This window comes from Eleginops maclovinus, chromosome 5 (genome assembly GCF_036324505.1).
Source record: "Eleginops maclovinus isolate JMC-PN-2008 ecotype Puerto Natales chromosome 5, JC_Emac_rtc_rv5, whole genome shotgun sequence".
Taxonomy (NCBI): Eukaryota; Metazoa; Chordata; class Actinopteri; order Perciformes; family Eleginopidae; genus Eleginops; species Eleginops maclovinus.
In genome coordinates this window covers 6,899,049-6,925,774 of record NC_086353.1, presented here as the reverse complement: position 1 = coordinate 6,925,774, position 26,726 = coordinate 6,899,049, and the positions used below count along the sequence as shown (strand labels likewise).

Sequence of the window (26,726 nt, the reverse complement as noted above, 5' to 3'; positions counted from 1 at the left end):
ACAGACTTTGTTTTCCCTCAGCTGTATTTGGAGGTCACAGCTGGCTTGTGTGCTTGTTAGGCAGAAGAGGAGATCCTCCTCATTTTTCTCTGCATGTGTCCTTTGCATGTCTTTGACTCCTCTCTCTGACATATCACCCTCTCATTTTCTCACCTCCTATTGTTGCACTTTCTGTCCCCCCCGTCTGTGCTCCAGTCTTCCAAGGTGCATGTGACGCGGCCCGTCCTGGACATTGTGCTGGCCTTTTCCAGATACCTTAGCAACTTGCAGAATGGCATCCTGCTGCTCAAGCAGCTGTGTGACCACATTCTGTTCAACCCCGCCATCTGGATCCATGCCCCTGCCAAGGTAACACAAACACACAGAAACACACAGCAGCCCATTCTTATGTATTTGGTTAAATAAATGTAGAAAATACAGCTGCACAGAATGTCTTTTCGCTGGTGCAATACTTTGTGACGTCAGCACTCTAAAGAAGTGGTTCATCGGATTAAATTCAATGTTTAACCAGGAGAGCAAACGGTTTCTGTGACTGCAGGGAAAATGTTATTTCTGAATCGGTAAACAAATATTGATGAAGTAGAATATTGTGTTGGATAAAACTTGTTATGAATTTTTGAAATGATTACATAAAGATGTTGACTTTAGGACATAACAATATCTGGAGTTGTTGGAAATCATACGAGTTGGATCAATCCTAAGCAGCAACGGGTGAAATTCTGCAAATAGTTTTATAAAATGTATCCTAATTTTTATCTTCAACCGTGCAGGAATACGGTATAATCTGAATGAATAGACATGCAAAAAGAAGCTGCTCTTGATTTAAGAGGTGAATTTCAACCTTATAAATACAGCTTTATATCTTTGAACTATCCAGTACAGCCCTTGTAACATATCGGTTGCTATGTACAGTAGTCATCCCCCTCTCGTGCTCTGTTTGGTCCTGCCCTACATTTTATTTAAAGTGTTTCAGAGTTCAAGGTTATCCCTCCACCTGTAACTCAGTCACTGCTATGTAAATGAGAAAGGCTTGCCTACAACCCTCAGGGGCTTAGAAGCTGAGACACACTTAAACCGGATTATTCTGCTCAAACGATCAAGCTTGTGTGTGTACGTGTGTTTTTATATGTGCTTTATCTTTTTACAGGTGCAACTGACACTCTACACTTACCTGGCAACGGAGTTCATCAGCACAGTGACCATCTACAACACCATCCGCAGGGTGGGCACCGTACTGCAGGTCATGCACACACTGAAGTACTACTACTGGGTCATCAACCCCCAGGACCGCAGTGGAGTCGTGCCCAAAGGCATAGGTGAGGATGCTCTGAAAAAAATACTGTTTATAAAATGTGATGTAATGTAACTTGATTTTTCATCTGAATTATATGAATATATCATGCATTTAAAGCCAGATTTTACATGCAAACATTTGTATGTATACAGAAGTATTGGCACACATAAATATACGGTTCACCAATGCTCACATTTTAGCATCAGGTGCAGAACTTTGCTTAAAAAAATAAATTGATCATGTTATAATTTATTGCGTTATCCTTCTTAGTCTTGCTCATACGACCCTCAACATTGTTTTATGTTTGGTTTTCCAGATGGTCCGAGACCAAACCAGAAGGAGATCCTCTCTTTGCGAGCCTTTCTGTTGTTGTTTGTCAAGCAGCTCATAATGAAGGTACGTTGATGATGTCACCGCCCAATAACCCCCATCCCCAAATAGAAAACAGGCTTTTATCGACTCACTTTTGGAATCTGGCACAGATGAATGTCAATATTATGTCTACTTCTGGGTCCATTAGTTGTATTGATATAATAAATGAAGTTGCTGGTGCACTCTGATTGCAGCGGAGTTGCAGTCCGACTGTCAATGGCTCCAGCAATATGCATTATCATCAAGAACAAACTAGCTGCTACTTTATACAACAGCATGGTTTGTTAACTCTTTGTCAAACCATCATTTAACTCAGATGTCAGCTGTGCAACTGAAGCTTTTAGCCCTCATTACAGTTTATATTGTTAAAGAATATGCTACACTTCTTTTTTCTCCATTTAAACATTGTTTAAACTAGTGACAATAAAATGACATATCTGCAAACTGGAACGACAAGGTTTTATTGAATGGATCTAAATGTTAATACATGTGAAAATGTGTGTATCTCACTCTGTTAAGAACCCTCTAAAACTGTGGATATACAGTATAAAAAGGGGATATGAAAATACATTTTGCCTGGGGTTTTTGTTTGTACTGCTACATCTATATTGCTTCAGGTGGTATGGACTCATCTCCTTATCTTAAGGTGAAATAAGCAATTAATGTCTCTCCCTATTTTGTCATCATATTAACATTACTTGGGATTTTTTTTCTTTCTTGCCTTGTACGAAGACATCTTTGCCACATGGGATAATTAGTCTTTAGCTTTGCAGATGTCATAAGTGTCCCCGATCTCTCTGTAAAATGATTTGCGCAATTTTATTTTCCAGGATCATGGAGTCAAGGAAGATGAGCTGCAGAGTATCCTCAACTACCTCCTAACCATGCATGAGGTAGGCTGTGGTTGATGCAGCACTGACCACCAGATGGCAACCTCACACTGCTGCGCTGCACTCTGTCCTCCCACCGTCTGATATGCAGAGCAAACTTTTCCTGTTGCTGAACGCAGGATCGCTGTTCCTTGTTATTTTTCCAAGTCTGCCAGTTAGACGTCCTGACAGAAGTGGTTTTGTTTACAGTGGAGTGATGCATAACAAATGAATCAGTCAGATCAGTCAGTGAGGCAGTGAACCTTGTAAGAATAAAGGGGTGATTACAACACTGCCTGGAAAAGCCACTGACATGTAGCAGCCGTTCATTTCTACAGCACCAACTGCAATTCTTTAGTTCAGATGCTTGTAATGTAATTCATTATTTTAATGTTTTTTTTACTACCTTTCCTTCTCACATTACAGCTACTACCAAACATAACAGCAATACATGGCAATGATACACACATATGTGCCTTCATGTTGTTTTGTCATATATAACTTTCTATGAATTCCTCATAATTTAAAGCTGAGTCACTTCAGCTTCATTAGTATTGCAGTATTTTTCCCACTGCTCTCTGTTAACACCACAATATCCTCAAGTCCTTTCCTCTCTGTCCCACAGGATGACAATCTCATGGATGTTCTGCAGTTGTTGGTGGCTTTGATGTCTGAACAGCCGGGGTCCATGGTCCAGGCCTTCGACCAGCGCAACGGGATTCGGTAATGATCCATGTTTATATAAATGCCAATGTAATCATAGTTTTCCAAGGTAGTTTTGCTCAAAGTAAAAATGTTAAAGTTGGCCACTAATTGTTTTTAATGACATGGCTTCAGTCTTGTGCCGCTATAATTTTATCTAACGTTGTGTATATATACATGTATATTTATTTTTGTTGTTAAATAAATAACACAGCAACTTTTTTATTTTTTTTGAATGTAATGCAATGTTATTTCATTCATGCTTTTTTTCACAGTGTGATTTACAAGCTTTTGGCCTCAAAAAGTGAAGGAATTAGAGTGCAGACTCTCAAAGTAATGGGATACTTTCTGAAATACCTGCCACCAAAGTAAGTACACTCACAGAGTTATTGACACTATATTACCCGAGTATAGAAATGTAGTTTGGTAATTGTTTGTTTGTGCAGTCTGTATTACACATGTACAATTATATTTTTAAAAGTTCATCCTTCGTATGTCAATAAAACTGGAAGATAATTACATGTTATGTCTGCAATTGCTCTCAATGTTTTTATTTCCAAACTTATTTATTACATTTTCCTGTCCTTGTTTTTTAAAAATCTTTACTAATAATTCCTTTGTGTGACTGAACAGTTTAAAATTATTAAAGTTTGCAAAACAATCCTATAATGCAGCTGCATTTTAATCCCACAGCCAAATCAGGATCAGGTTATGTGAGTTCTCTAATGAGCTGCAGGACTCGCTGTCAAAATCTAAAATAAATGAAATGAAAAAGTGGATTATAATGCATAGAACCACCCCTAGATTGTTTTATTTTATTTTTATGTCTCAATTGTGAGCTGTCTGTTTGTCCGATGGGGAGTCAAATATCAGTTACTGCTCCTTTTTAAAAACTCTTGCTCTAACCATGTGCTCCAGATCAGATGCATGATAACATTCGATAATATTGCAAGCTGTTTATCACTTATTTTTCACTAATAACCAACCGTTCAAATACCAGAAACAACTCTAGCACCGTGCTGACAACAGTTTTTGTGTTTGTTTTGAGAGCCACATGCAAAATTGAATGTGAGACTCTCAGATTCTGCAGTTTTTTAGCTCGGTTACAATACTAAAATTGGAGTGGATACATGATCAGAGATGAAAGCGACGAAGAGGTTTCTCTGCAGAGATGCTTTTACTTTGTCAGCAGGGATTCTCTTTTTCATTTCCTCGATGTCAAATGTCAACTGGAGCTTCGCTGACTTATACTTGTACAGATTTAACCGCTGCAATAATTTTTATGAATCCTGATTTTGTCCGTGTCATTTCTTAAAAGTAAATGGAATTTCACAACATTTTCAATGTAAATCCGTGAGTGAAATAAAAAATGAAAACTTCAGTGCAACTATAACAACTCGTATGTGTATATTATGTTCATGTTTAGTGGTCTAGCAAATGATGCTGACCTTTGACCTCCTAATTTCCTGAACAGGAGGAAACCTGAGGTCATGATGAGTCATGGCCTTTTCTCCCTGCTCACTGAACGCCTGATGCTCCACTCCAGCCAGTTCACCATGACAACCTACAACGTGCTCTTTGAGGTCAGTCCTCTGCATACGTACACTGCAGGCCTCTGCTTACGTGGCTTAAGAAAACAAGGACATACAATAAAAACCTGTTCAAATGCACGCTTAATATTTAATTTGTTGCTTTTTAAACTCAGCTCATTTTGTCTAATTTTCATTCTTTTTATTCAAGTATTCAACTTGACAATTTAATGAGTTAGTTTAAATAATAAATTGAATGGCTGTCTTCCAGCAGAAACCTGATTTGGTAATTATTCGGCCGTATACTACACGAGGGTGAACCATATACATAGCTTTGTGTATCCATAGTGTGGTTTGTGTCTCTGTTATTGTTAAGAGCGATGTGGATATTTATGACTTGAATCCCCTCGCTCTCCCTCGGTAGATTCTTACTGAGCAGATCTTCACTCAAGTGATCCATAAACAGCATCCGGACCCCGACTCCACTGTGAAGATTCTCAACCCACGTAAGTGCCTCCTCTGCGCCACACTACTCTCCTAAATCATCCCCTGCAGCGCACCCTCTACATACTTTTAGCTCCGTACTGCACTCGAGGATATTCCCCGTGGAACCGTGCGATCGCTATATACAGTCAAACAAATGAACGGCATAAATTTAGCAGCCAGAGGGTATTTTCATACAACTGACGCTCGGATATCATGCATAATCCTAGCAGGAGGATGGTGCTAACACTTAACGTGACAAATGTACACACATATGCTCGTTTTATTGAAGGACTGTGTCATGTTTTGTCAGGATTCATTTGCATATAAAAAATGATAAATGTAATTTAATCATGATGGCGCCTCAGTATGTGAAATGTTACGTTAAAGTGGATTTAGAGTTTATTCTATTAATGAATTTGCTTAAATCGTAAGATCTTAATAAAGTGTGGACTTTGTGGGGTTAATGTTTTAATGCATTGTTATTATAATCTTATTAAAAAAATGTTGACCATGAAATTGAGTGTTTCATGTTGATATTTTATCATTGAAATATTTAACTGATATGAAATTAAAAAAGTATTACTCGGATAAAGAAAAGGAAAAAATGTAATGCAGATGCAGACCTACTGTATGTTTCAATGTTCGTATATTCTCACACATTTACGATCAAGTTGTTGTTTTTCTTTGGTTCTTTTCCTACAAGTGCATCATTACCAGTAGACGGTGCCTGCTCATTTTTCATACGCGCTAAATAATAAGCCGAAACAGCGACTGCAGGCTTTGATCAGTGTTCCCATCTCATATTTTCAGGCCGTTACTTACCTCCAATTTCACGTCGGCTCACAAAATCTTTTCATATGTTGAAATGTTAAGTATTAATTTCAGCGAAGTAAAGAAAACATCTCCCTCCCTTTTTTTCCCTGGTTGCCTCCACACATGCAGGCACCTTTTTGTGCACACACCTAAAAAAACAGCTTTAATCAGTTTGAAATCCAAGCGGTCGGTATAATCACAACCAAGGTTTACTTCCAACCAGCCTTAATCTGACAAGGTCCTGCTGTAGTCACACATTGATTATCATAAGCCTTTGTTGTGTTAAAAACTCTCCTACCCAACCATCCTAGACAGGCGGTATATATCATGGAAACTTTGTACGGGTTTGTTCATGTGAGCACATTCTAGGGAACACAGAGCGGTGGTCTGTTTCTCCTTTGCCGTGCATTCTCTTGATTTAATCTGCGACAAACTCCCAAAATGGCCCCCTGATTGCAGTCTTTAGTAACGTCAGAGCCAATCAAACAAACCGAGGAAGTACCGTTTCCCTCAAATTAACTCAAGGGAAAGGAACCCGAAGCAAATGGGAAAAAAAAGAAGGGAATACGCCATCCCTCCATCCTCATTCCCGGTACATGCTGGGGTAATTTTCTGGCGGTAAAGGTTCAGCGACTCATAATTTGAGTGACTAAGGCGTAGAAACAACACAACCGTCTGCCGGGGCAAGGGGGCATCGGTTAGCGCCAAGGTCTGAAGAGACAAGTGAAATCCAAGCCCTGCCGTCTCTCTACTCAGAGTAAATGGACACTGACATTGTCTAGATAATTCATCTAAACAGTCAGTCTCCTTGGTTAAACCGAAGCCAAGCCTACCAGAAGGCCCTGAGACTCTGGCTCTCTCATTTGAAACAATACCAAAACCATTACAGTATGATAAAGATCAAGGGCCTGGACTTTTTTTTGTTTCCTCTGTTCTGTTTTCTTTTTTACTACAGGCACAGGTTTTCAGGTGTGTACAGCTGGGAATTCAGATAGTTTGTGACACAATGATTTGCACATGCTGAGACCAATGTATGATTTAGTTGTTGATGTCCTCTTTCTGCAGCCACAAAGTAAATATCATTTCCAAGCAGAATCCTGGATGTTTCAAGTCAAATTGTTTTACTTTGTAAAATAACTCGCTGCAGTATAATGTATGAAATATCTAAATGGACGCCATAGACCAACATTCTGAATAGATTGAGAACAGTTTTCATATTTTAATCCACTATTTTCAGAACCTTTTTTTTAATGTGTATATTTCTGTTGATATTTCTAGAAATATTGAAGGTAATAGCTGCTCTGCTGAAGGCCTCACCCCCGTCCCCAGAGAGCCTGGAGGTGCGCAAGGTCTTCCTGTCAGACATGATCAAACTGTTCAATAACAGCCGAGAAAACCGAAGGTAAGAACTCACACAAGATAGAGAAGTACACACAGTTTAAATGCCAGTGGGATTCATATTCAGCCATGATTTTTCGGTTTCAGGAGCCTGCTGCAGTGTTCCGTGTGGCAGGAGTGGATGCTCTCTCTGTGCTACATCAACCCGCAGAACAGCGAGGAGCAGAAAATCACAGAGATGGTGTACGCCATCTTCCGTATCCTCCTGTACCATGCCATCAAATACGAGTGGGGCGGCTGGCGCGTCTGGGTGGACACCCTGTCCATCACACACTCCAAGGTCAGAGCACTCATTATATCCATGCACGCCTCACACACACAACACACACAACCGTACACTCAGACATAGCTTTGTTTATCTTTCTCTGTGGATCTTCTTCTTTCTCCTCATCTGTTTCTTTTTTACATTTTTTCTGCTTTCCATTTCTGTTTCCTTTCATTTTACCTCATACTATCTCGCTGTTCTGTGTACACACACACACACACACACACACACACACACACACACACACACACAGCACACACACACAGGCACACACGCACACGCGCTGTCATCTTGCTTCAGTTTTGTCAGCCTAAACATTCACCACATTACTGTAACCGTAGCCCTCCTCCTCAGTTTGATCCCTGCCAAACGGACAGCGGTATTCAGTCAAAGCCATCAGCTCTGTCACCCATGTGTTTAGTTTCAATCTGACATAATGCAATTCATTAAATAAGAAATTAGAGAGCATTATCGTCCGAGCCTCTAACTTGCAGCGTAGGATGGGATGGTAATTGGACCTTGCCTCTCGGTGCCCATCAGATTATGCTATGGAAGCCATACAGTGATTATAATTTAAAAGCTAGTTGCAGCGTAAACCTTTGGGAAGGAGTCCACCGGCCCTTCCACTCTTTATTTATGTATAGAGTCTCTCTCTTTCACATTGCACTGATAAAAATAAACTTCTGGCACTTTGTATTTCCAAAAGCTGAATTTCCAAATGCTCCTTTAGAAAATTCACTGTTGATATCATATTGCGCTACTCTGTTCCAAAGCAGTGAAGTAATTGAGGTTGGTGTCAGATTGTGGTCTGGGGGGTTTTTAAGCCTGGCAGATTGAAGGCTGAGTTAAAGAAGTACTTGTGATATGAGATGCTCTGCTGCAGAGCCGGCTGCTGTGAGCGCCGGCGTCCAGTAGGGGGCACAGACAGACTGCTGGGACGTCAGCAGTGCGAAGGCAGCAGTTAGCAGGAGGCTGGGTGTTTTATACTGGAGGCTCTCCACACCTCTGAACCCGCAGAACTAACCGGCAGTGATTTTTTTTTTTTTTCAAATAATGGATTTGGTAAATTGAACACAATGGCAGCGAAAAAACCTTTATTTGATGAGGGGTAGAAATGTTGGGGGCACATTGCGGATGGTGGAAATATAACACGTGTATGTACGATAGCAGAGGTCTGCATCCTGAACTGTATTGTTTTGTCATTTAAATATCATAATAAAATATTCAAAAGACATTTTATTATCCCTTTGTCTAACATTACATACACTTCATTTCATTCAACGTATAGAGAAATATATCGGTTTTTGTAATGAAACCATATATAAATAAATTCAAATGTAATTGACAGCGTAAAAAAATTATAGGTTTACATTTTTGGGACTGGAAGCAGTAATGTTTCTGCTATTTACACATATATGCACATAATAAAGTTCAACGACACTCTGCCTTATGTTACAGGCACGATATGAATGTGCGGTCTAATCCATGTGATGCTGAACTTGAGTATCATAGAACAAATACTAGAATTAATAAGAATTAACCATTTGTGGTGTTAATTTCTGACCCTATTTTAATATTTTTTTTTGCGAGGACTCGTAAATATATAGTCATTTGATAAAATAACTTGAATATCGAGATTATTCTCACTGCCCATCCCCACTTTTAATTAAACATTTTAGCTTCGAACAATTCCATTGCATTGTAATTTATCTGTTGGATAGTGACATAAAAAATAAAAATGAATAAATCAAAATAATCACCTAAAGCTTTTGTTCTGATTTGATTTCTCCTAAAGCTGCAGTGTTTAAGGGTCTCACTTGGCAACGAAGCAATGTATGAAGTTTGGTGTTGTGCAGAAATTGTTTATTTTGATTTCTACACGTCAAGCCTTTTTTCCCTATAATTGGACAAGATTAATGCTGTTTCTTCTCGGCTCCAGTTACAACGCCCTGTACTTTTTTTCTCAACAGTGTTACACACTGTAAGGTGTTAGACACACACAAATGCACAGTACAGGGACCCCAGCCTGTGCATCGGGTGCTAGCCACCAAGATCCATGCATCTGCTATAAAAAAGCTAAAGAAACTCAATTGCAATTTTATTGTCCCGTTTGATAGATTTCCTGCCACCTTTGTAGCACCGAAGCTGTTTGTCACTGCTGCTCTCTCCTCCCACTGCTGCAGGGCTGTGTGTGTGTGTGTGTGTGTGTGTGTGTGTGTGTGTGTGTGTGTGTGTGTGTGTGTGTGTGTGTGTGTGTGTGTGTGTGTGTGTGTGTGTGTGTGTGTGTGTGTGTGTGTGTGTGTGTGTGTGTGTGTGTGTGTGTGTGTGTGTGTGTGTGTGTGTGTGTGTGTGTGTGTGTGTGTGTGTGTGTGTGTGTGTGTGTGTGTGTGTTACTAGGCACATTTTCTCTTTGCCCTCCTTTTCTCTTGGGCTCTAGAAAGCCCTTCTCTCCGAGCCCATTGAATATTCATCGGAACCGTGCGAGAACAATCACAGAAACAAGGCCTCATAAATACAACCAGCCCACTGGGAGCCTCTTGATAAGTGCATATATGCATTCACAAAAACATATTTGCACACTTCTCATCCACACAGACTTTAGGAATTATTTTCCCTTGTCTGAACTGTGGAGAGGTTGTCAGTTTGGCATGGAGACGCTAAATTCATCAGGCTGGATGAATGTTGTTATCGTTTTGCTAGGAGGAGTTTTCTTTCTAGTTGAGCATTTTGTTTTCTTAAATTAAATACTCACATTTTATTCAGATGGGGAAAACATAAAGTTTACCAGTTTAATATTTTAATTTGTGATTCCTTTTTTGTCTGAAATTCAGGTCTTTTGCTCATACAATTGGAGAGATTCAGCTCCTTATTCACTGAAACTGAACTTGCAAATTTGAAGTTTTTACTTATTTTTCTATTGATAATCACATCGTAGTGATCAAAATGACTGAATGTATTATACGTTATCATTTTTATTCAGTCCTAAACAATCTGTAGGTGTAAGAAATGTGTAGTTTAGCATTCTGGAAACTTAAGAAAAGCTTAATCTGTGCCATGCAGCCTAGTTGTTTAGTCTCTGTCCAACTTCAAAGTACAACTTTTTGTTCCATGAATTGAGATGGTTTACTGATCAGCCTGAGACTTTATATTTAATGTTGTTGTTTATTGTTAAATCATAGATTAGCGAGAGGCACCGACAACCTGGTTATGATTTGTGCATTGGCTCACTGTGTGAATCCTTCTGTCAGTCATTAGAAAGTGAGTGTACCTGCATAAGCGTCTCTCTGACCAGACAGATGTTCTTGCAGGTGGGCACGCTGACACGACAGCTCCCCCACTCTGCACACACACTCACCCAAGGTGCCCCTCGTCCATCTCTGCACACAAATCAGTTTGAGAACAAGGAGATCTCAGAAAGAGAGACATTGGAGTGTGAAGGTCCCTCCGTCCTTCAGACTCCCACTGCTGGCGGACTTCATTACACCTGTCAGACGCTTTACACCAAAGATGAATATGAGCCGAGATGAGCAAACAGATATTTGACAAAGTATAAAAAACTTTATTAGATAGTATTTTCAATCATTTGAGGATATTTGGAAGAATTTAGTTTAGTTTTATCTTATGACTCTTTTTCCATTTCCATATAGATCAGCTTGTCTTTTTTTTGTTCCCTTTAGGGTCATTGAGACGTTACTGTGGGTAATGACAAAGAGTTTCAGATACATTGACAAGTGGACAAAGGAGCACAGAGTGGGAACATTGAGAAGCCAATGCTGGATAATAGCCATGCATCAAGTGCTGTCTATACTATCGAAAAGAAAGACAATCACCAGTACTAATATCAATGTCTTTTATTCTGTATTCCTCCAATACATATTGAAACTGTGGGAAATATAATAATGAGCTGGTTAAAACCACATGCATCTGACTGGGGAGATTCATTTAGTTTAGTGTATGTCATCCCAAAGGACCTTTGTGGAAGCTTGTCTTCCTGAGGTTGTGATAGAAATTACAGATAAAGACTGAATACACATGACTGGATCATACTGGAGGAAAAAAACGTTTTTACAACGATATTGTGAACAAGAGCAAAAACCACCCAGCCTGCACTGCAGTAGCAGACGACATTGATTTTGCAGGAGGAATTGCATTTAGCTAATCGGATTAGAGCCATGCTGCCCTCCCCATTTCCCCTTTGTTTTGTGGTTGCTCTCTATCTATTTATCTAAATGGGGACTCCCAGGCTCCTACTTGGGGGGCTTTTTGCCCCCGCTGACCCTCACCAAACAGGTTGTGGTGTGGGGATTCTTCTTATTCCAGATCAGTTATACAGCACAGTCATGAGGAGAATGGATATACTGAGTTCTGATACTGAATGTGATTGTAAACATTGTTTTACTGCAGAAAAAAAAGTTGCTTTTCCTTATTTCTGTTTGTGATAGATTGAGGGAACACTTGCACTCTTAAAGTATGTCTTGTCTTGTTGCTAATCATAGTGTCCCCTTCCCTCTGCGCCCAGTTAATACCATGTTACCTGTCACATTAGAAAAGCCCACCATGTTTTTGTACATTACCATAACATTTTCCCATACCCCACTGAGGCCAGGCCAAGTCATGGAGTAGAATGAAATTAGATTAGATCGGCGCTGATGTCTTAGCCACCCAAGGCAGTTTCTATACATTGTAGCATGGCTAACCGCTCTTTTAAAAAAAAAAGCCACAGACGTATGCTACCTCTGTCTAATGGTAACTGGATCTGCTACAGAGCCCCATTTAAGACCAACATACATCATCTTAATGCACAGACTGCATCCTGAGTCTATGACGTTATGTTCGGCACTGTTCTCACAGGATATTCCATAGCAGCGCGCTCTGAATGCAGCCTTTTTAATTGCTAAAATGCTAAATGTCAAATTAAGCTCCAACTAATGGGGTAGACGGTCTTGCTGTGTGATCACTGGGAGGGAGACGGACTACTGGCGCATTTAGAGCAGGCTGTGCACTCTGAAAACAGCTATGGATTACCAATCACTGCTCCCTCCCTACAGAAGATTAATGAGCACCCGTGTAGCAGGCTAATTTAGAACAATAACGCCTAATTAATTACAAATAATCAGCTCCTTTCTCTCCCTTTCCTTTCTTCCACTCTCAATGACTCACTTTCTTCCTCCTTTGCCATTTCTTTTTTTTCCTCTTCCGTTTGATCTCTGGCTTTCTCATTTTCTTTGTTTCTTTCGCTCTCTCTTTCTCCCTCTCCTCCTGTCCAAATAGCCTCAGGTGAAAAAGCAGCAAAGTGGGTCTAGTTGCACACCCCCCTTCCACCAGCAACCCATCTTTGACTATCTGTCCTCGAAGGCCCAGTGATTAATGCAGGGTCTTAAATTAGGCGTGGGAGGATTTGCCGATGCTGGACACGCACTCAGCACAGCTAGCAGACACCGACTAATAGTATCTACCGCTAATCTATGACTGCTTACATGGATGGGCTCTTCCTCAAATGCCACTGCAGACCATTGTCGTTATAGACTAGCAGTCTCGTCTACCCATATCAGATGCAAGAAGACTGATAGAGGTTAATAGGCTGTGGGCAGCTGCGCCTAAGAGAGAGGAAAAGTTTTAAATATTGAATAGTTAGTCGCAAATGGTCCCAGTGGTTTGACGCGTAATACACTCAAAACTAAAGAGACTTTTGAGAATATCTTCCATGATTTGATGTTTCTAGATGAAACAGGATAATGGGGTATTATATCACTCATGGATATAAAATGGTGTTAATGACTGAACGTGTAAACCAATAGATATCATTTAGAAAGAGTGAGGGCATGGATTCATATTTAATGCCATTTTTTTAGGGTTAGGTTTTTTTAAACCTTTTTTATTATTAACTTTCATACTGGTTTTTGTTGTCATTTTATGAAATATGAACACAAATGTCCTTCTAAACAACATTTCATGATGCCCTCTCTGCATTCTCAAACAAAAATACAGTTTTTCATACATTTTATAAACGCTTGGGTGTTATTTGTGTAGTTTTGGATATATTTCCTATAAGAAGCAGAAAATCATAGGTTCCCAAGATATTTGCTGAGCTCTGAAGAAACTAACTTAAATAAGAAGTTTGATTGAACGGGAAACATGCGGTCTTTAAGGTTTTTAAATAAGCACATTTATTTGGAGGTCCCTTGTTAACATCTGTCAAAGTTTCAGAGACTGTTCAGGAAGTTCAAGTTGAACCAGGAAGTCCAAGATGTGTTCATGGAGGTTTTACTGTGCACTCACTTTCAGTTTTTTACCAAAATAAATTAGTATACATTTTCTGGAAAGCTGTCTTGTGTACAACTTTAAAGATTGTCCTAATACTTGTGGAATTAGGTCTCAAAAATTACTTAGATTATGTAGAATGAAGTTGTCATTAATCAGAATTTCCCTTCAAATATGTCAAAAATGTACCGACTAGCCTAAGTAGTGACAAGTATTGTTTCTTACATTTGAACATGTACTATTTTGTGTTTGTAGGTGACCTTCGAGCAGCACAAAGAGAATCTGTCCCGTATGTTCCGCCAGTACCAGCATCAGGGGTCTACAGGCTCTATGAGCACCATCCGAACCATCTCTGGGGTCAGCCAAAGCTCGGACACCATGGAGGGTGTTAACGGGACACCTACAGAGGAGACGGCCCCTTCCACTGTCATTGAGCTCACAGTGGACGAGCTGTCCCCGAAGTCCCCGGACTCAGCCTCTGGGTCCACCGTCACTTCCAGCCCACCGGAGGCTGCTGAGGGAAGTGGACACACATGCATCACCGTGTCCAACATCCTGGCCAGGGATGATGATGATGAAGAAGAAGAAGAGCAGCAGGTTGTTGAGGAGTCTTCCAAGGGTGGCTCTCGTGAAAAAGAGACTGTGACACAGACAGACAATAAAGAGGAACAGAGTGAAGAGCGCTATAAGCAGGAACAGGAGACTCCCATTGACAAGAGCACGGGTGACCTGCAAGCATCAGTTAGCGAAGCAGATGTCCAGAATGCAAAAGAAGAGGTTAGAGACTCTGCTACACCATCTGTTAGTGATGACGCACAAACATCTGCAACAGAGGATGAACGGTCTGAACCTATCAAAGCTGAATCATCCAACTCCACACCAGAGGACTCCTTGAATGAAGCAGATACAGAGGTGCCCGAGGTTTCAGAACAAGACGATAATAAGGACCAAACGTCCCCCGAGGACGCGGCCTGTCTGGAGAACAGTGTGCAGGGTGGAGCCTCCATCTTCAACAAGGATATGGTGGACATGTCTTCTGTCAGCGACCAGATACCCCTAAGTGATGCTGATGATAGCCAAGAGGAGTACTCTTACGCCTCTGCAGTTGCCGGAGAGGAAGGCGAGGTAAGGAAACAGGAGGAAGCTGAACATGAAGATAAAGGCAAGGAAAATAATCAGGAAAGTGATGAGATAAAGAAAGAAGAAGGGAGTGATGACATCCAGGTGGTTGGAATACAAGAAAAAATTGAAGAGGAGAGTGAAGCTGAAGTGAAGCAGGTATCTGGATTGGAGAGTGAGACTTCTCCGGCTGAAACACCTGAAAGTGAGACAGAAGCACCTAAAGATGACCAGTTTTCCTCCATAGCTGAACCCGCTACACCAGACCAGCAGCCTTCTGATGCCACACCGACCTCTACAGCCCAGGAGGTTGCAGCAGCATCCCCCTTACCTAGCCAGCCTTTAGAGACCACCAGCACCACTGAAGAAGAAACCCTGTCCGCTCCCACAGACAATGCCGCCTCCACCTCTGACTCCCAGAAGGCTGCAGACCCCGTCATCAAGACCAAAGAGATCAAAATCGCCCGACTGGACGTGTCCAATGTGGCCTTAGACACAGAGAGACTTGAATTAAAGGAGACCTCAACAACAGTACGCATCCCTTCTCTTTAACTGATTTAAATATTATGTTTTTACTTGATAATCTATAGAACTGATCACTTACAAATTCAGTTTCAAACCCTTATGTTAAAGGAATAATTTACACATAAAATGACTGTTTGAATATTAATTACCCATCCTGTGGTACCTTGAATTCTTTGAAAACATTTTCTCTTGCATGGAAAATTAAAATAAAGAAAAGCCTTAAAGTATTAGGAAAAATTTGGCAAAAATATTCGTAAAAGGAAACTGCTATAGCAAGAAATAAACAATATAAAAGCATTCATTAAGAAATCATCTACTATATCATGTCAATAATCGTAACCTTTCACTTTACTCTGCTACTCGCTCAAAGGATTTGCTCATCCATTCCTCTGTCTTACATCAGTTGACAGTGGAGGCATGTGAAGAAGAAAATGTGGAAACGTTTTCTTACAAATTCAAATTAACACGGGATGGGTCATTGAAATACAAATGCTCCTCTTGTGTGTGAAGTATTCCTTTTAAAGCTAACTGTGTTTCACTGGTTTCTCTCTGTAGGAAACAAGCCAGGGCCAGCCTGCGGCAGCAGCAGCAGCAGCGGGGGGGTCTGCAGGTCAGCAGAGAGAGGGCAGCACTTCGGCCCCTCGCTCCACCATGTTCCGTATCCCAGAGTTCCGCTGGTCCCACATGCACCAACGCCTCCTGGCTGACCTGCTTTTCTCTATTGAGACAGATGTGCAGATGTGGAGGAGGTACGGGAACAATCCGCTGACTTTGCTCATGCTTTAGCTAACAATTATTTTGTTAATTGATTAATGGAAAAGAGATTTATTGTCTCTTTGTGCCTCTGAGGAGCAGAAACCAGATTTCATTTAAGCCTTCTCCTAATCGAGAGCAGACTGTGAGAGTCTTTCACCAATCTTTGTTTTGTTACCGGGAAGATTTCACTTCTTATTTTTTCCTTGTTAAATCATTGTGTAGTACTTTACCTTTAAACTTTATTATTAGCCATGTTTCAAAGTAAGGTATTTCTCTTTGCTTATGCATGGATTTAAAGGCAAAAATAGATTGTGGCCAGAAATATTTTCTCTAAACGTCAAAGCCTCTAGGGATACTTCGAAATTCATGCCCCATTAAGGATGTTTATGAGGTGTAGACCAAAGCACCAGAAATGTTTTTGTAAAGATAGAAAATGTAAGTTATTGTTATCCTTCACTGTAACCATTTTAATGCCACAAAGAACATCTGTAAGCAAACCCCTGTGTTATTTTCATCCCAATACTATATATCCCATCAAAAACAGGCTCTCACTTTACATTTGTCAAAAATACCACGCGCTACTGATAATATTCAACCTTGTTTTTCGTTAACAAATCTATTTTTTTGTCCTCTCCCTCTCAGCCACTCCACAAAGACGATTCTGGACTTTGTGAACAGCAGCGAGAACGTGGTGTTTGTCCACAACAGCATTCACATCATCTCCCAGGTGGTGGACAACCTCATCATGGCCTGTGGAGGCATTTTACCTCTGCTCTCTGCTGCCACCTCCTCCTCTGTGAGTCCGTGTGTGTGTGTGTGTGTGTGTGTGTTTACTTACTGTGGATGTGTAGTCGATGACTCGGATCGGAGTTATCCATCCACATTGACCTTTTCCAATCACATTAGACCACAGTTAGCGGCCTCTTAACATTGTTAGTTTGTTTTTGTGTTGTCTGATCCCGCTGACTGCCGCTCTATTACACGATGCTTCGCCTCAGTCAATGACTTTACGGCCCTGTTAAGGAAACAGGTTGAAGTTCAATTCCATTTTAATTCAATTGCATTTACCGGGTTTGGTTTTCTAACCAGATTTAAAACTAGATGCAATTCATTTCTTTTGCGTTTTATGTATTATCATTAAGGGGGTTATCAGTATACTGTAGCTGCCTCACAAATTCCTCACATTTATTTCAGTTTTAAAAGCATTTTTTTAATCTAGTTTTTTTACAAATCTTTGGTACATTTTTAAATTGAATATGTTAATTTGTAGCCCATATCCTCTCTCTGGCAACTAATTGTAAAGTTGTGGGTAAAAATGAAATGTTTGGTATAAAATTTCCCTTATCATTTTTTAAAAATGTGTTTCTATCCATGTTTTAATCATCCATACAAAGTACAGTTATTGTTATAGTTATTGGTTTTAATTAACCTGTACTTTAAGGATTTTCTTTTCTGTTTTTATTCATCTCTGACTTATCCATTGATAACTGTGTGATCTTCACCCTCTCCTCCACCAGCATGAACTGGAGAACATTGAACCCTCCCAGGGTTTGACGGTGGAAGCTTCAGTCACCTTCCTACAGCGCCTCATCAACCTCGTGGACGTTCTCATCTTCGCCAGCTCCCTAAACTTCACAGAGATAGAAGCGGAAAAAAACATGTCGTCGGGAGGCATCCTGCGACAGTGCCTTCGCCTCGGTACACACACTGTTTTTTAAATGGTGTTTTGTTCTTTTACTTCATAACTTGGCCAATCTCTTTCATTTTATAAGACTCATTATTGATAACGTCTTTTTTGATTAAACCTTCTTGCATCCCCTCTCTCAGTTTCCATCTTTTATCTCCTCCTCTTACCGAGCCCTCTGTCCTCCCCTGTTCATCGATCCGCCTCATATCAGCCAGCAGTAGCCTCTTGTGTTAGCCTCAGTCATGACTCCCTGTAGCCTTGTTCACCCTCCCTTCTGTGTTCTCCCTTTCTTTTCTGCCGTCTTCCTCTCCATCTCCGGCGACTGCTCATTCCCTCGCCTCTTTCACTCTGCTCATATCAGCACTCTCTTATCTTGTTATTATAACCCCACTGCATGGCAACACTCTAAAATGGCTGCTATCATGATATAGTGAGTTCTACATAATGGCCTTGGCTGCACTGCACTGCAGCGTAGCCCTGAGGCCTTCTCCTGCCGTCTGTTCCAGGCTATTACAGTTTCCTCTGACAGCATCAAGAAGACAAGCCACGCTCCAGCTGAATAAAATATATTGAAATTTGTACATTATTCATTGTATGTGGTGCACCTTTTCCCACAACACAGATCAACACAACACACACACACACTTTCTTACTCACACTCACTCACTCACTGGAAGTACTTTGTACACTGATTTAAAAAATGTCTTCATGCTTTGTTCCATATATGTAATGGTACATATCCAGGTATCAGTTTTTAATTTATAGTGGAGGTTACAAACAAAAACGTTTTTTAAAATGCAAACTTGTTAAAATGTTAAAGAGTTCTGCTCCAACTACCATATCCACTGTTTAGCTGGAAAGTGATGCCAGCGTACTACAGGTCCAGTTTGAGAAAGCACCCGTTATGAAATGAATATTTGATGAGGTATGCACTCCCCATTGCTGGCACCTAATCTGATTTTAGAAGACTGTAACAAGGTTTTAGCATCTCCACCCCTCCCGCCGCCTCTCTTTTTTTCATAAATGGTCATATGAAAGAGTAGTCCTAATGGAAAAAGCGAGCCCATTTCCAGACGGAATAATTCCCTCCTTCGTAATCTAAATGGCTCCGAGTTAACATTTGTCAGTTGTCAAGTACAGAACGGTGGGGGATGGGAGGGGCTGATACAGACGAGCAGCACACAAGATTACAAATGGTAAGTGTGCCAGTTTTGAACCCACACAAAGTTATTGGACCACAACATTTATCTTTTTTTTGCCAGAAAGGACGTATCTTGCTGCCTACTCAGCATGTGCACACCCGAGCCGTGTCATTTGTTATGGGAGCTGCACTCAGTGGGTGTGATTCAAGAGCACACCCTTGCACTGTGACCTTGGGAGGAGAGGTGGAGCAGGGAAGAGTGAACGATGCTGCCAGAGTTGGCCAGAGCACTGACCTTGTCATGGCCCCACTTTTTCTCTTTTGTTTTTGTCTCTCTCAGCTGCTGCTGTTGTGCTTTTCTCAGTTTATGAGCAGGGATTTCTCTTTTTTCACTTAAAGTTCAATGTTCTCATAAGGACTTCAGCATAATCCTTCTCTGAAAATGACTTTATTTACCTGATGTCCCTTAATATTTCATTATCTATCCCTCCCTAGTTTGTTCTATGGCTGTTAGAAACTGTCTGGATTGTCAGCAAGCCCAATACAAGCATGGTGCAGAAGCCTCAGCACGTGGCTACACAGCCATGCCCAACACGCAGCTGGGAGCAGCCATGTCTGCAGCTGCGCAGGCAAGTACCCCATAACATCTCCTCACTTCACTCACCTACACCTTTACTACATGCTGTCTGCTGTTCTACTCTTGTACAATGTTTACCCTTAAGCGGCAAACAAAGAAATCTCTCTTATTCCAGAGTTTTTTCCACTTGAAAACAGCTACATCTGCTCTTTTCCTTTAGTAAATACTACACCAGAGGAAGCTTTGCCCTTTATCCTCCTTACCAGCAAAAACCAAGTTCTATTGCATTAGCTCATATCTTATTATATTACTGCACTGGTTGCTATTTTTGACGCCAGATGAGGCATTTTGTCATTGCCCCTTTGATTTGATACAGTGACTTCCAGTAAAGTCGTGTTGCTCTTCCCTGAACTGGGTGTTAAAGCTCATTTATAATGCAGTGGCTCCATAGAAAAGCCATTATGTTAAGGACATGATTCCAGGAGGGATAGCTTCTCTAAGCTGGGAAACCTTACCCTGCTCCTCCAAGTGCACATGGATTAATAAACACTGATTGGTGTAAGATTGCATGTGCTGCTCATATGGAGAGAATAACACATTTGGTTTAATTTCCACACGCCCATGCAGAGTCCTGTTGATGCAGTGACAGGTGGGATGTCTCCAGTCAGAGATCTGGACCGGCTTCTGCAGGACATGGACATAAACCGCCTCAGGGCTGTCGTCTTCAGAGATATCGTGAGTTGTACAGAACCAACATTCCTGCAACGTGATAAACAGAGACACTGTGCATAACTCACAAAATGTCCTTAGCTCTAGTTGCTCTCTGTAGAAGACACGGATCGTTTAGTGTTTTTTGTTTGTTTCAGGAGGACAGTAAGCAGGCTCAGTTTTTGGCTCTTGCTGTTGTCTACTTCATCTCAGTCCTGATGGTGTCCAAGTACCGCGACATTCTGGAGCCCCACAATGACAAGAAACGCCCTCAGCGGTCCCAGTCTTCCAGGAGCACAGGTAAACAGAGGCTGCAAAACATATCTGACATATTTATCTGCATTGGAAAAAAAGTACTGCGAATGACCCCCAAATATAGAGCTGTGTCGAAAGCACTTCGACCCCTTTTTACGTTCATCGTTGGAGAGGCTGTTGAATCTATACTATATTGCTCTACATATATTTTACTTTAAAATGAGAAGAAAAGGCAGAAAAATACGTAAAAGTAAAAAAACTACATTTTTATTTTAAGGAATTTGTCGGTTTAATCTTGTAACCATTTGTAAAAGTCTCAGCTTCAAGGTAGAGAGCCTCTGTTGTGATTAATCTCTCATCTGGCATTTGTTTTCTTTTTTTGTCCTTTCAGATAGTGGTGCCATTTCTGGTGGACTAGAAGTGGAGAACGGTGTCTCTCTCCGACGTTATGATTCTGGCATCGGCGAAGACCACACCTCGACGGCCGCGAGCGAGGCGGACCTGTCATCCTCTGGCGTGACTCACGGCCCAGACGCCATCTCAGAAGCCCTGTCTACGCTGTCCTCTGAGGTCAGACCTTCTCTGCCCGCTGATTCAAAGGGCAAGAATGTGAAGGACATTCTGCGCAGCCTAGTGAGCAATGCAGCTGATGATATCATGGTGGACCCAAATCTGCTACCACCAACGTTTCTGGGAAGTGTGGGCGATGCGGCCGGAGATTCATCTCGTCAGTTCCGCTCGTTTGATAGGTGAGAGCTAATGGCTCGAGATGCATAAATCTTACTATTCTCTTTTATATAAAAAACCTATTTTTCTGCTGCACACATAGGGGATTTGGGGAAAAAATCAGGGCCAAAATTCCTCTGCTGCAGACCTGACAGCTTCATTAGTTTCTCAAGAGCCCATATGGTGCAAATACGCTTGCAATTCTCAAGCTTCACAGTTGACAGTTTCGTACCGTTTATCCCAACATGACTGCGGGGGGACTTTTGAAAGTCTGCTCTTGAAGACATCTCAGCTTGGTATCCTCAGAGGAAGTGGATCTTGAAAAACATTCTGTAACAGAAACCCCTTTTGAACAGGGGGGAATCTCAGTCTCCGACTTTTTCCCCTTTTTTTTTCCCATTGTTGTCTCGCATAGCTGTCGATGTGGGCTCTCATCCCCAGCAAAGCGCCTTACAAAGAACCTGTCTTAAGGAAAACAGGAGTCATGTCAGGGATGAAGAGACGGAGATACAAAACTGGCAGGAAGCTGTTTCTTTTCTCTGTCACTGATATTTAACGACTTTCTTCTTCATCCCTCCTGCTACTCGACTCTCCCTGTCTATTATTTGAAGTGGTGTCCCCCTTTTCTGGCATGAAAGCTGTATCATTTGCATTACCCCTGGAGGTGCAGGGGTAAACAGTCAGGCTTCAAAAGCAGAGCCTGGTACTGAAGCCACAGACAGGCTCAGGTGAGAGAGGATGTGCTCCGGTCTGGTTTGAATTTAGAGGGCTGATACTAAAACAGACATTCACACACGGGAGAAGGGGAGAGGATGGTAGAGACTAAAAAGAGAGGTGGGAGAAGGGGGAGAAGAAATCTCCATGGGGGTGATGTCAAGTCAAGTTTCTCATGTATTGAAAAAAACATTTCTCCATTTCTGTCTCTCTCTCTCTCCTCTCTCTCTCTCTCTCTCTCTCTCTCTCTCTCTCTCTCTCTCTCTCTCTCACAAACACACTTAGTCAGTCTGCCTGCCCCCAACTGTGGGAATTCCACGGCATCTCTGTGATCGCGTGTCTTTATCTGAGGAATGCTTTGTCAGGTCTCAGGGCGCTCCTCATATCAGGGGGATTAGACTGGCTCCTGTCCGCTGAGCACACTCTGTAGGAAGAGAGGACGTCAGGAGAGCTGGAGAGCATAGACTAACAGCTTGCTCACTGCCTGTGGGAGCCTCTTCATGCCCAGACCAGGCACAGACACAAACCCTAACCTGACTCTCTTTCAAGAGGAGAAAAAATATCTCACACATTACCCTATTGTTGGGATGTATTTAATCATTTATTTATAGCAGTTTAATCACAAGGCTGGCAATATTCTGTATTTTCAACAAATCCCATCCTAAATCCAACAATATACTAATTATTTTTCTTCCAATATCCGACTTCTCACTCCGGTTCCTACTGTGAACAAATATTGCGAAAATATTCATATAAAACATGGAAAAAAGAGCTAATATTCACAAGTATGAAGCCTAAAACAGCCAACAACTATTGACAGTACTGCTCTGTCAAGGACCAAAAGAATTAAGCAATCATCAACATTTCTGGTAACTAAATCATAACTTGACTGGTTCAGCACTTAACATTTGCACCAACTAAGACAAACATTCAAGCCTTTCTTTCTACCCAGATTCACTATGTTTCACTGTTGTCAGACCTCAGTGCAGAGATGGAGGAGGTTTGACATTTCTTGGTCAAAAACGACCCTTGCTTTAAACATTCACTTGCTTTATGCCTTTATTTGTTTTCTTTATCTCCGAGGTTACCACTCTTTATCAGCCAGCTGTCTCTAGTCCTTACCGATTCTACCTACCACACATGCAGACATGCTCTGTGTTTATTATCTTGTTGTAATGAATCTATCACTGCTCAGCATCTTCCCCAAACCAGTAAGTCTCCCAGTGACACCAGTATGAGTCAGGGCTGATATTCTGACCTGACACCTCCCACCAGAACATGGCAACTTCCCACTTACCCAGAGGGCTGGATTTACGAGAGCAATGTATAAAAGGAGCTGGGATCCCCCAGATAAAAACACGGGGGTTGGTCAGGGGGTGAAGTATCCCTTCTGATTTATTTACTAGTGGAGACCTGCTGGATTTCTCCCATCCATTTCTCAGCCATGCCCCTGTTATGACAGCCAGTCTGCAAATATTTGCTGACACTAACCAGAACTAAACAGTGTCATTGTACAAGTCGATGATTTAGACGCCCTGGTTCTGCAGAATATGAGAGTGTTAGACACTGGGATATACATGGTGCGGCTGTTTGCATTCCTGGCAGCAGACTCTGCATGCATGTGAGAGTTGATGTACAGATGAGTTGTGTTGATGCTGAAGTGTTGTTAATGTACGGCTTAGGAAGAGGATAAGCATGTCGGACACAAACACAACTGAAAGAGCGCTACCTTTTCAATTTCTTTATCACAAAAAGTGAAATTCTGCTAATTCCTCCCATACAACTCCACCTTTTTATACCTGAACCAAGCCTACTAGTGACCCTGCATCAAAATAATGAGATCTGTTGTACCCTGCTGTTATTTCCTTTAATTCCAGGCATTCATATGTGTCGTTAAGACTGTCCCAAGCTGACAAAGGACTTTAAAGGCAGTTTATTTCTTCATATACAATCCTGATCAATATTATATCCATTGCTGATGCTGCTTAGTATATCAATATTAATATATAGTAAAAATGCACTATACCGTCAATCCCAGATTTGTATTAATGCAAATAGTTATGACAATGATCCTTATGTTTTTTGCCATAATCCCTTAAATACAAATATTAAAAATATTTAACAAAGACCATCACTCGAGCAATTAAAAAAAAGGTTACTGCGCATTTTTTACTTTAATTCTCACTGGAAACCAAAACAATATAAAAAAAATTAAAGCACAAATAAAACAGCACGTTCAAAGCACATTTAGAATGCAACACTATTAAACATGTTTATTTCCCTACAAACAACAACACAGCATATTCATATAAGTACAAACATATCCACACATTGCATAAGTTATTTATTTAACAAAACAACCCTTTTTAACAATGCATTTTCTACCTTGGCCTCGAGCTTCCCCTTGTTCTAGAAAAGTAATGTCCAATGCATTTCAGATGCAAACACAAATATCTTTTTGCTTACACACTCAAATGAAAACCATTCAGATTCGGTTGTTCTCATACTTTATAGGCCCCTTAGGTCCCAGTTTCTCAACCCATTAATCACTGATGTCGTCAAGTTAATGCCCCTCCCATACCAGCCACCATCGTCCAATCACGACTTGAGATGGACTTATTCACAGATGATTTTAAAGAAGTGTTGTAGCGTATCTCAAAGAAAGATGTTTTGAACATTAAAATGCACAGGGCTGCATGAGACCAGGGTGAAAGCGGAGATCAAAGCTCTGGTGGTGCTACGCTCCCCTCCCCTCCCCCACTTCCCCCCTTCCTCCCAGGAGTTTTCTCTGGTAACACTCTACAGAATGGTATTTTCTCATGCTTGTTCTACCTGAAATAGCAGAGATGACTGGAATCACATTGTTTACTGCACTTATCCATTGTAGGTTAAAGCCTTTAAATAATTCAGCCTCAGCCCTGAATACAAACGCACACAGACACACACACTGCCCTCGGCTCCTGTTTGTGGGTTGAGTGGGGCCGCTGACGGCTGATTAATCGACTGGGGCGGCCCACTCATGATAAGTGTGGCTAATGACCTGCTGAATAATTCACCGGGCCTTTGCTGGGGAACAGATGGAAGGCCAAACACATAAACAGACGTATGTTTACAGGCGGACACACTTGTGCATCCATGCATTTATTTTTACTCTCATATGCATATATTTTGGTAACATTCACACACACACTCCTAGCCTTCACACGCCAGGGGGGCCTTGGTCTCCCTCCCTTGCTGTTGACACCCAGGGTGCTTCACGTCAGCACCGCCCTCATTCCTGATACCACCCTCCAGCCCGCTCACTATCAGAACAGGAAAAATTTAGCAGAAACTTCTATCTTTTGCTATCAATTCTGATTTCACTCTGTCCTATCACTTCTTCTGTTTGTATGGATCACTCTGAGCTTTTCCAGAATATATTTGTATTTAAAACACTGTCAAAAGCTGTCAAGCCACTGGCCTCCGTATGCAGCTCTATTATTCCAAAACAATAGATCACTCGAAGTAAAGGTAGGCTGTGAGGGTTTAACATTCACAGTAACTTCTAATAGATCTGATCACCTGCTTTAAGTCTGCTAAGAACAGCCTTTGATAGCGCAGCCAGGTATCTGTCTGCACCACCGGGAGCCAAACGTCGTTTTTGTGTGTGCATGAAAGTCTGCTTACACACTGGAAGGAGGAATGTATGTTACCTCTTTTGTCCAAATGCTGTTGTCTTTCTATATTCAGATTGTGTGCATTTGATGTATGCTTGCAGAGCTCGGTGCGTCTGCGTTGGTTTGTGTTTCTGAGAGGGAGCAGTAGCCAGTGATTAGACCCGGCTTCCCCTGTGTCAGCACTGATAAGCGGGGCCAGGCTCTCTTTGATATGGCCAGTGGTCTGTCAGAGCCCTGCTCTAAACTGACAGCTTATCTGCATGCTGCTCTCCTCCCATCTGCTGTTAGCAGCAGTGGAATTGAACTCCACTCAGTCGTACCACATCACTACGAGAAACACTTCCTGTTAGCTCTTAAGAAGCAGCATTATCGCTGAATAGATAACTGTGTTTGCACATTTAGGCTCGCTGGCAATGATGGGACATCTGAGCAGAAAAGGGTTGTTTTAGTTATTTAAGTAAGGAAGAGTCAATACAAGAGGATATGTCTGTAGCATGAAGTCAACAGTTAAGCATCATGTTCTTGAATCAAACATTTATCAGATTTATCTTTCTTTAATCAGATGGTTCATTTTCATAGATTTAGAATTAAAGAGACTTGGCGAAGTTTAGACAGGATTTTGTTGAAGTATTTGCAGTATTTAGAGTTAATGAATGCTTATGCTAAAATAGGATTTAACACTGATGCCTAGAAGTTTGGCATATTTTATATTGAGTCATAATTAGTTTATTGGATACATCCAGACTTGTTCACCTCTGCGACTCAGCCAGGCTAACGGGGGTCTCCAGCATGTGAAAGCCAACCCCAGATTCCCTTCTCTTTTGGGAGGAGCTTGTCCTCGCTATATTTGCATTTTTTTGTTTTCGTTTATGA

The 26,726-nt window shown here is 41.3% G+C and overlaps 1 protein-coding gene across 5 annotated transcripts in view; it reads left to right on the top strand.

Annotated features, from left to right (window-relative positions):
- lrba (LPS-responsive vesicle trafficking, beach and anchor containing) overlaps positions 1–26,726 on the top strand; it is a 177,679-nt gene that overhangs the window by 30,987 nt on the left and 119,966 nt on the right. For 4 of the 5 annotated variants that reach the window (XM_063883721.1, XM_063883719.1, XM_063883720.1 and 1 more), the window contains exons 12-29: positions 196–348; positions 1,148–1,316; positions 1,611–1,690; positions 2,497–2,559; positions 3,161–3,258; positions 3,513–3,605; positions 4,712–4,820; positions 5,191–5,272; positions 7,344–7,467; positions 7,551–7,743; positions 14,245–15,639; positions 16,189–16,382; positions 17,032–17,185; positions 17,907–18,087; positions 19,713–19,846; positions 20,422–20,529; positions 20,661–20,802; positions 21,149–21,506. In XM_063883721.1, the coding sequence (XP_063739791.1) occupies positions 196–348; positions 1,148–1,316; positions 1,611–1,690; positions 2,497–2,559; positions 3,161–3,258; positions 3,513–3,605; positions 4,712–4,820; positions 5,191–5,272; positions 7,344–7,467; positions 7,551–7,743; positions 14,245–15,639; positions 16,189–16,382; positions 17,032–17,185; positions 17,907–18,087; positions 19,713–19,846; positions 20,422–20,529; positions 20,661–20,802; positions 21,149–21,506 (3,830 nt within the window). The remainder of the gene's footprint in view (positions 1–195; positions 349–1,147; positions 1,317–1,610; positions 1,691–2,496; positions 2,560–3,160; positions 3,259–3,512; positions 3,606–4,711; positions 4,821–5,190; positions 5,273–7,343; positions 7,468–7,550; positions 7,744–14,244; positions 15,640–16,188; positions 16,383–17,031; positions 17,186–17,906; positions 18,088–19,712; positions 19,847–20,421; positions 20,530–20,660; positions 20,803–21,148; positions 21,507–26,726) is intronic. The other variant, XM_063883718.1, reaches the window with a different exon arrangement.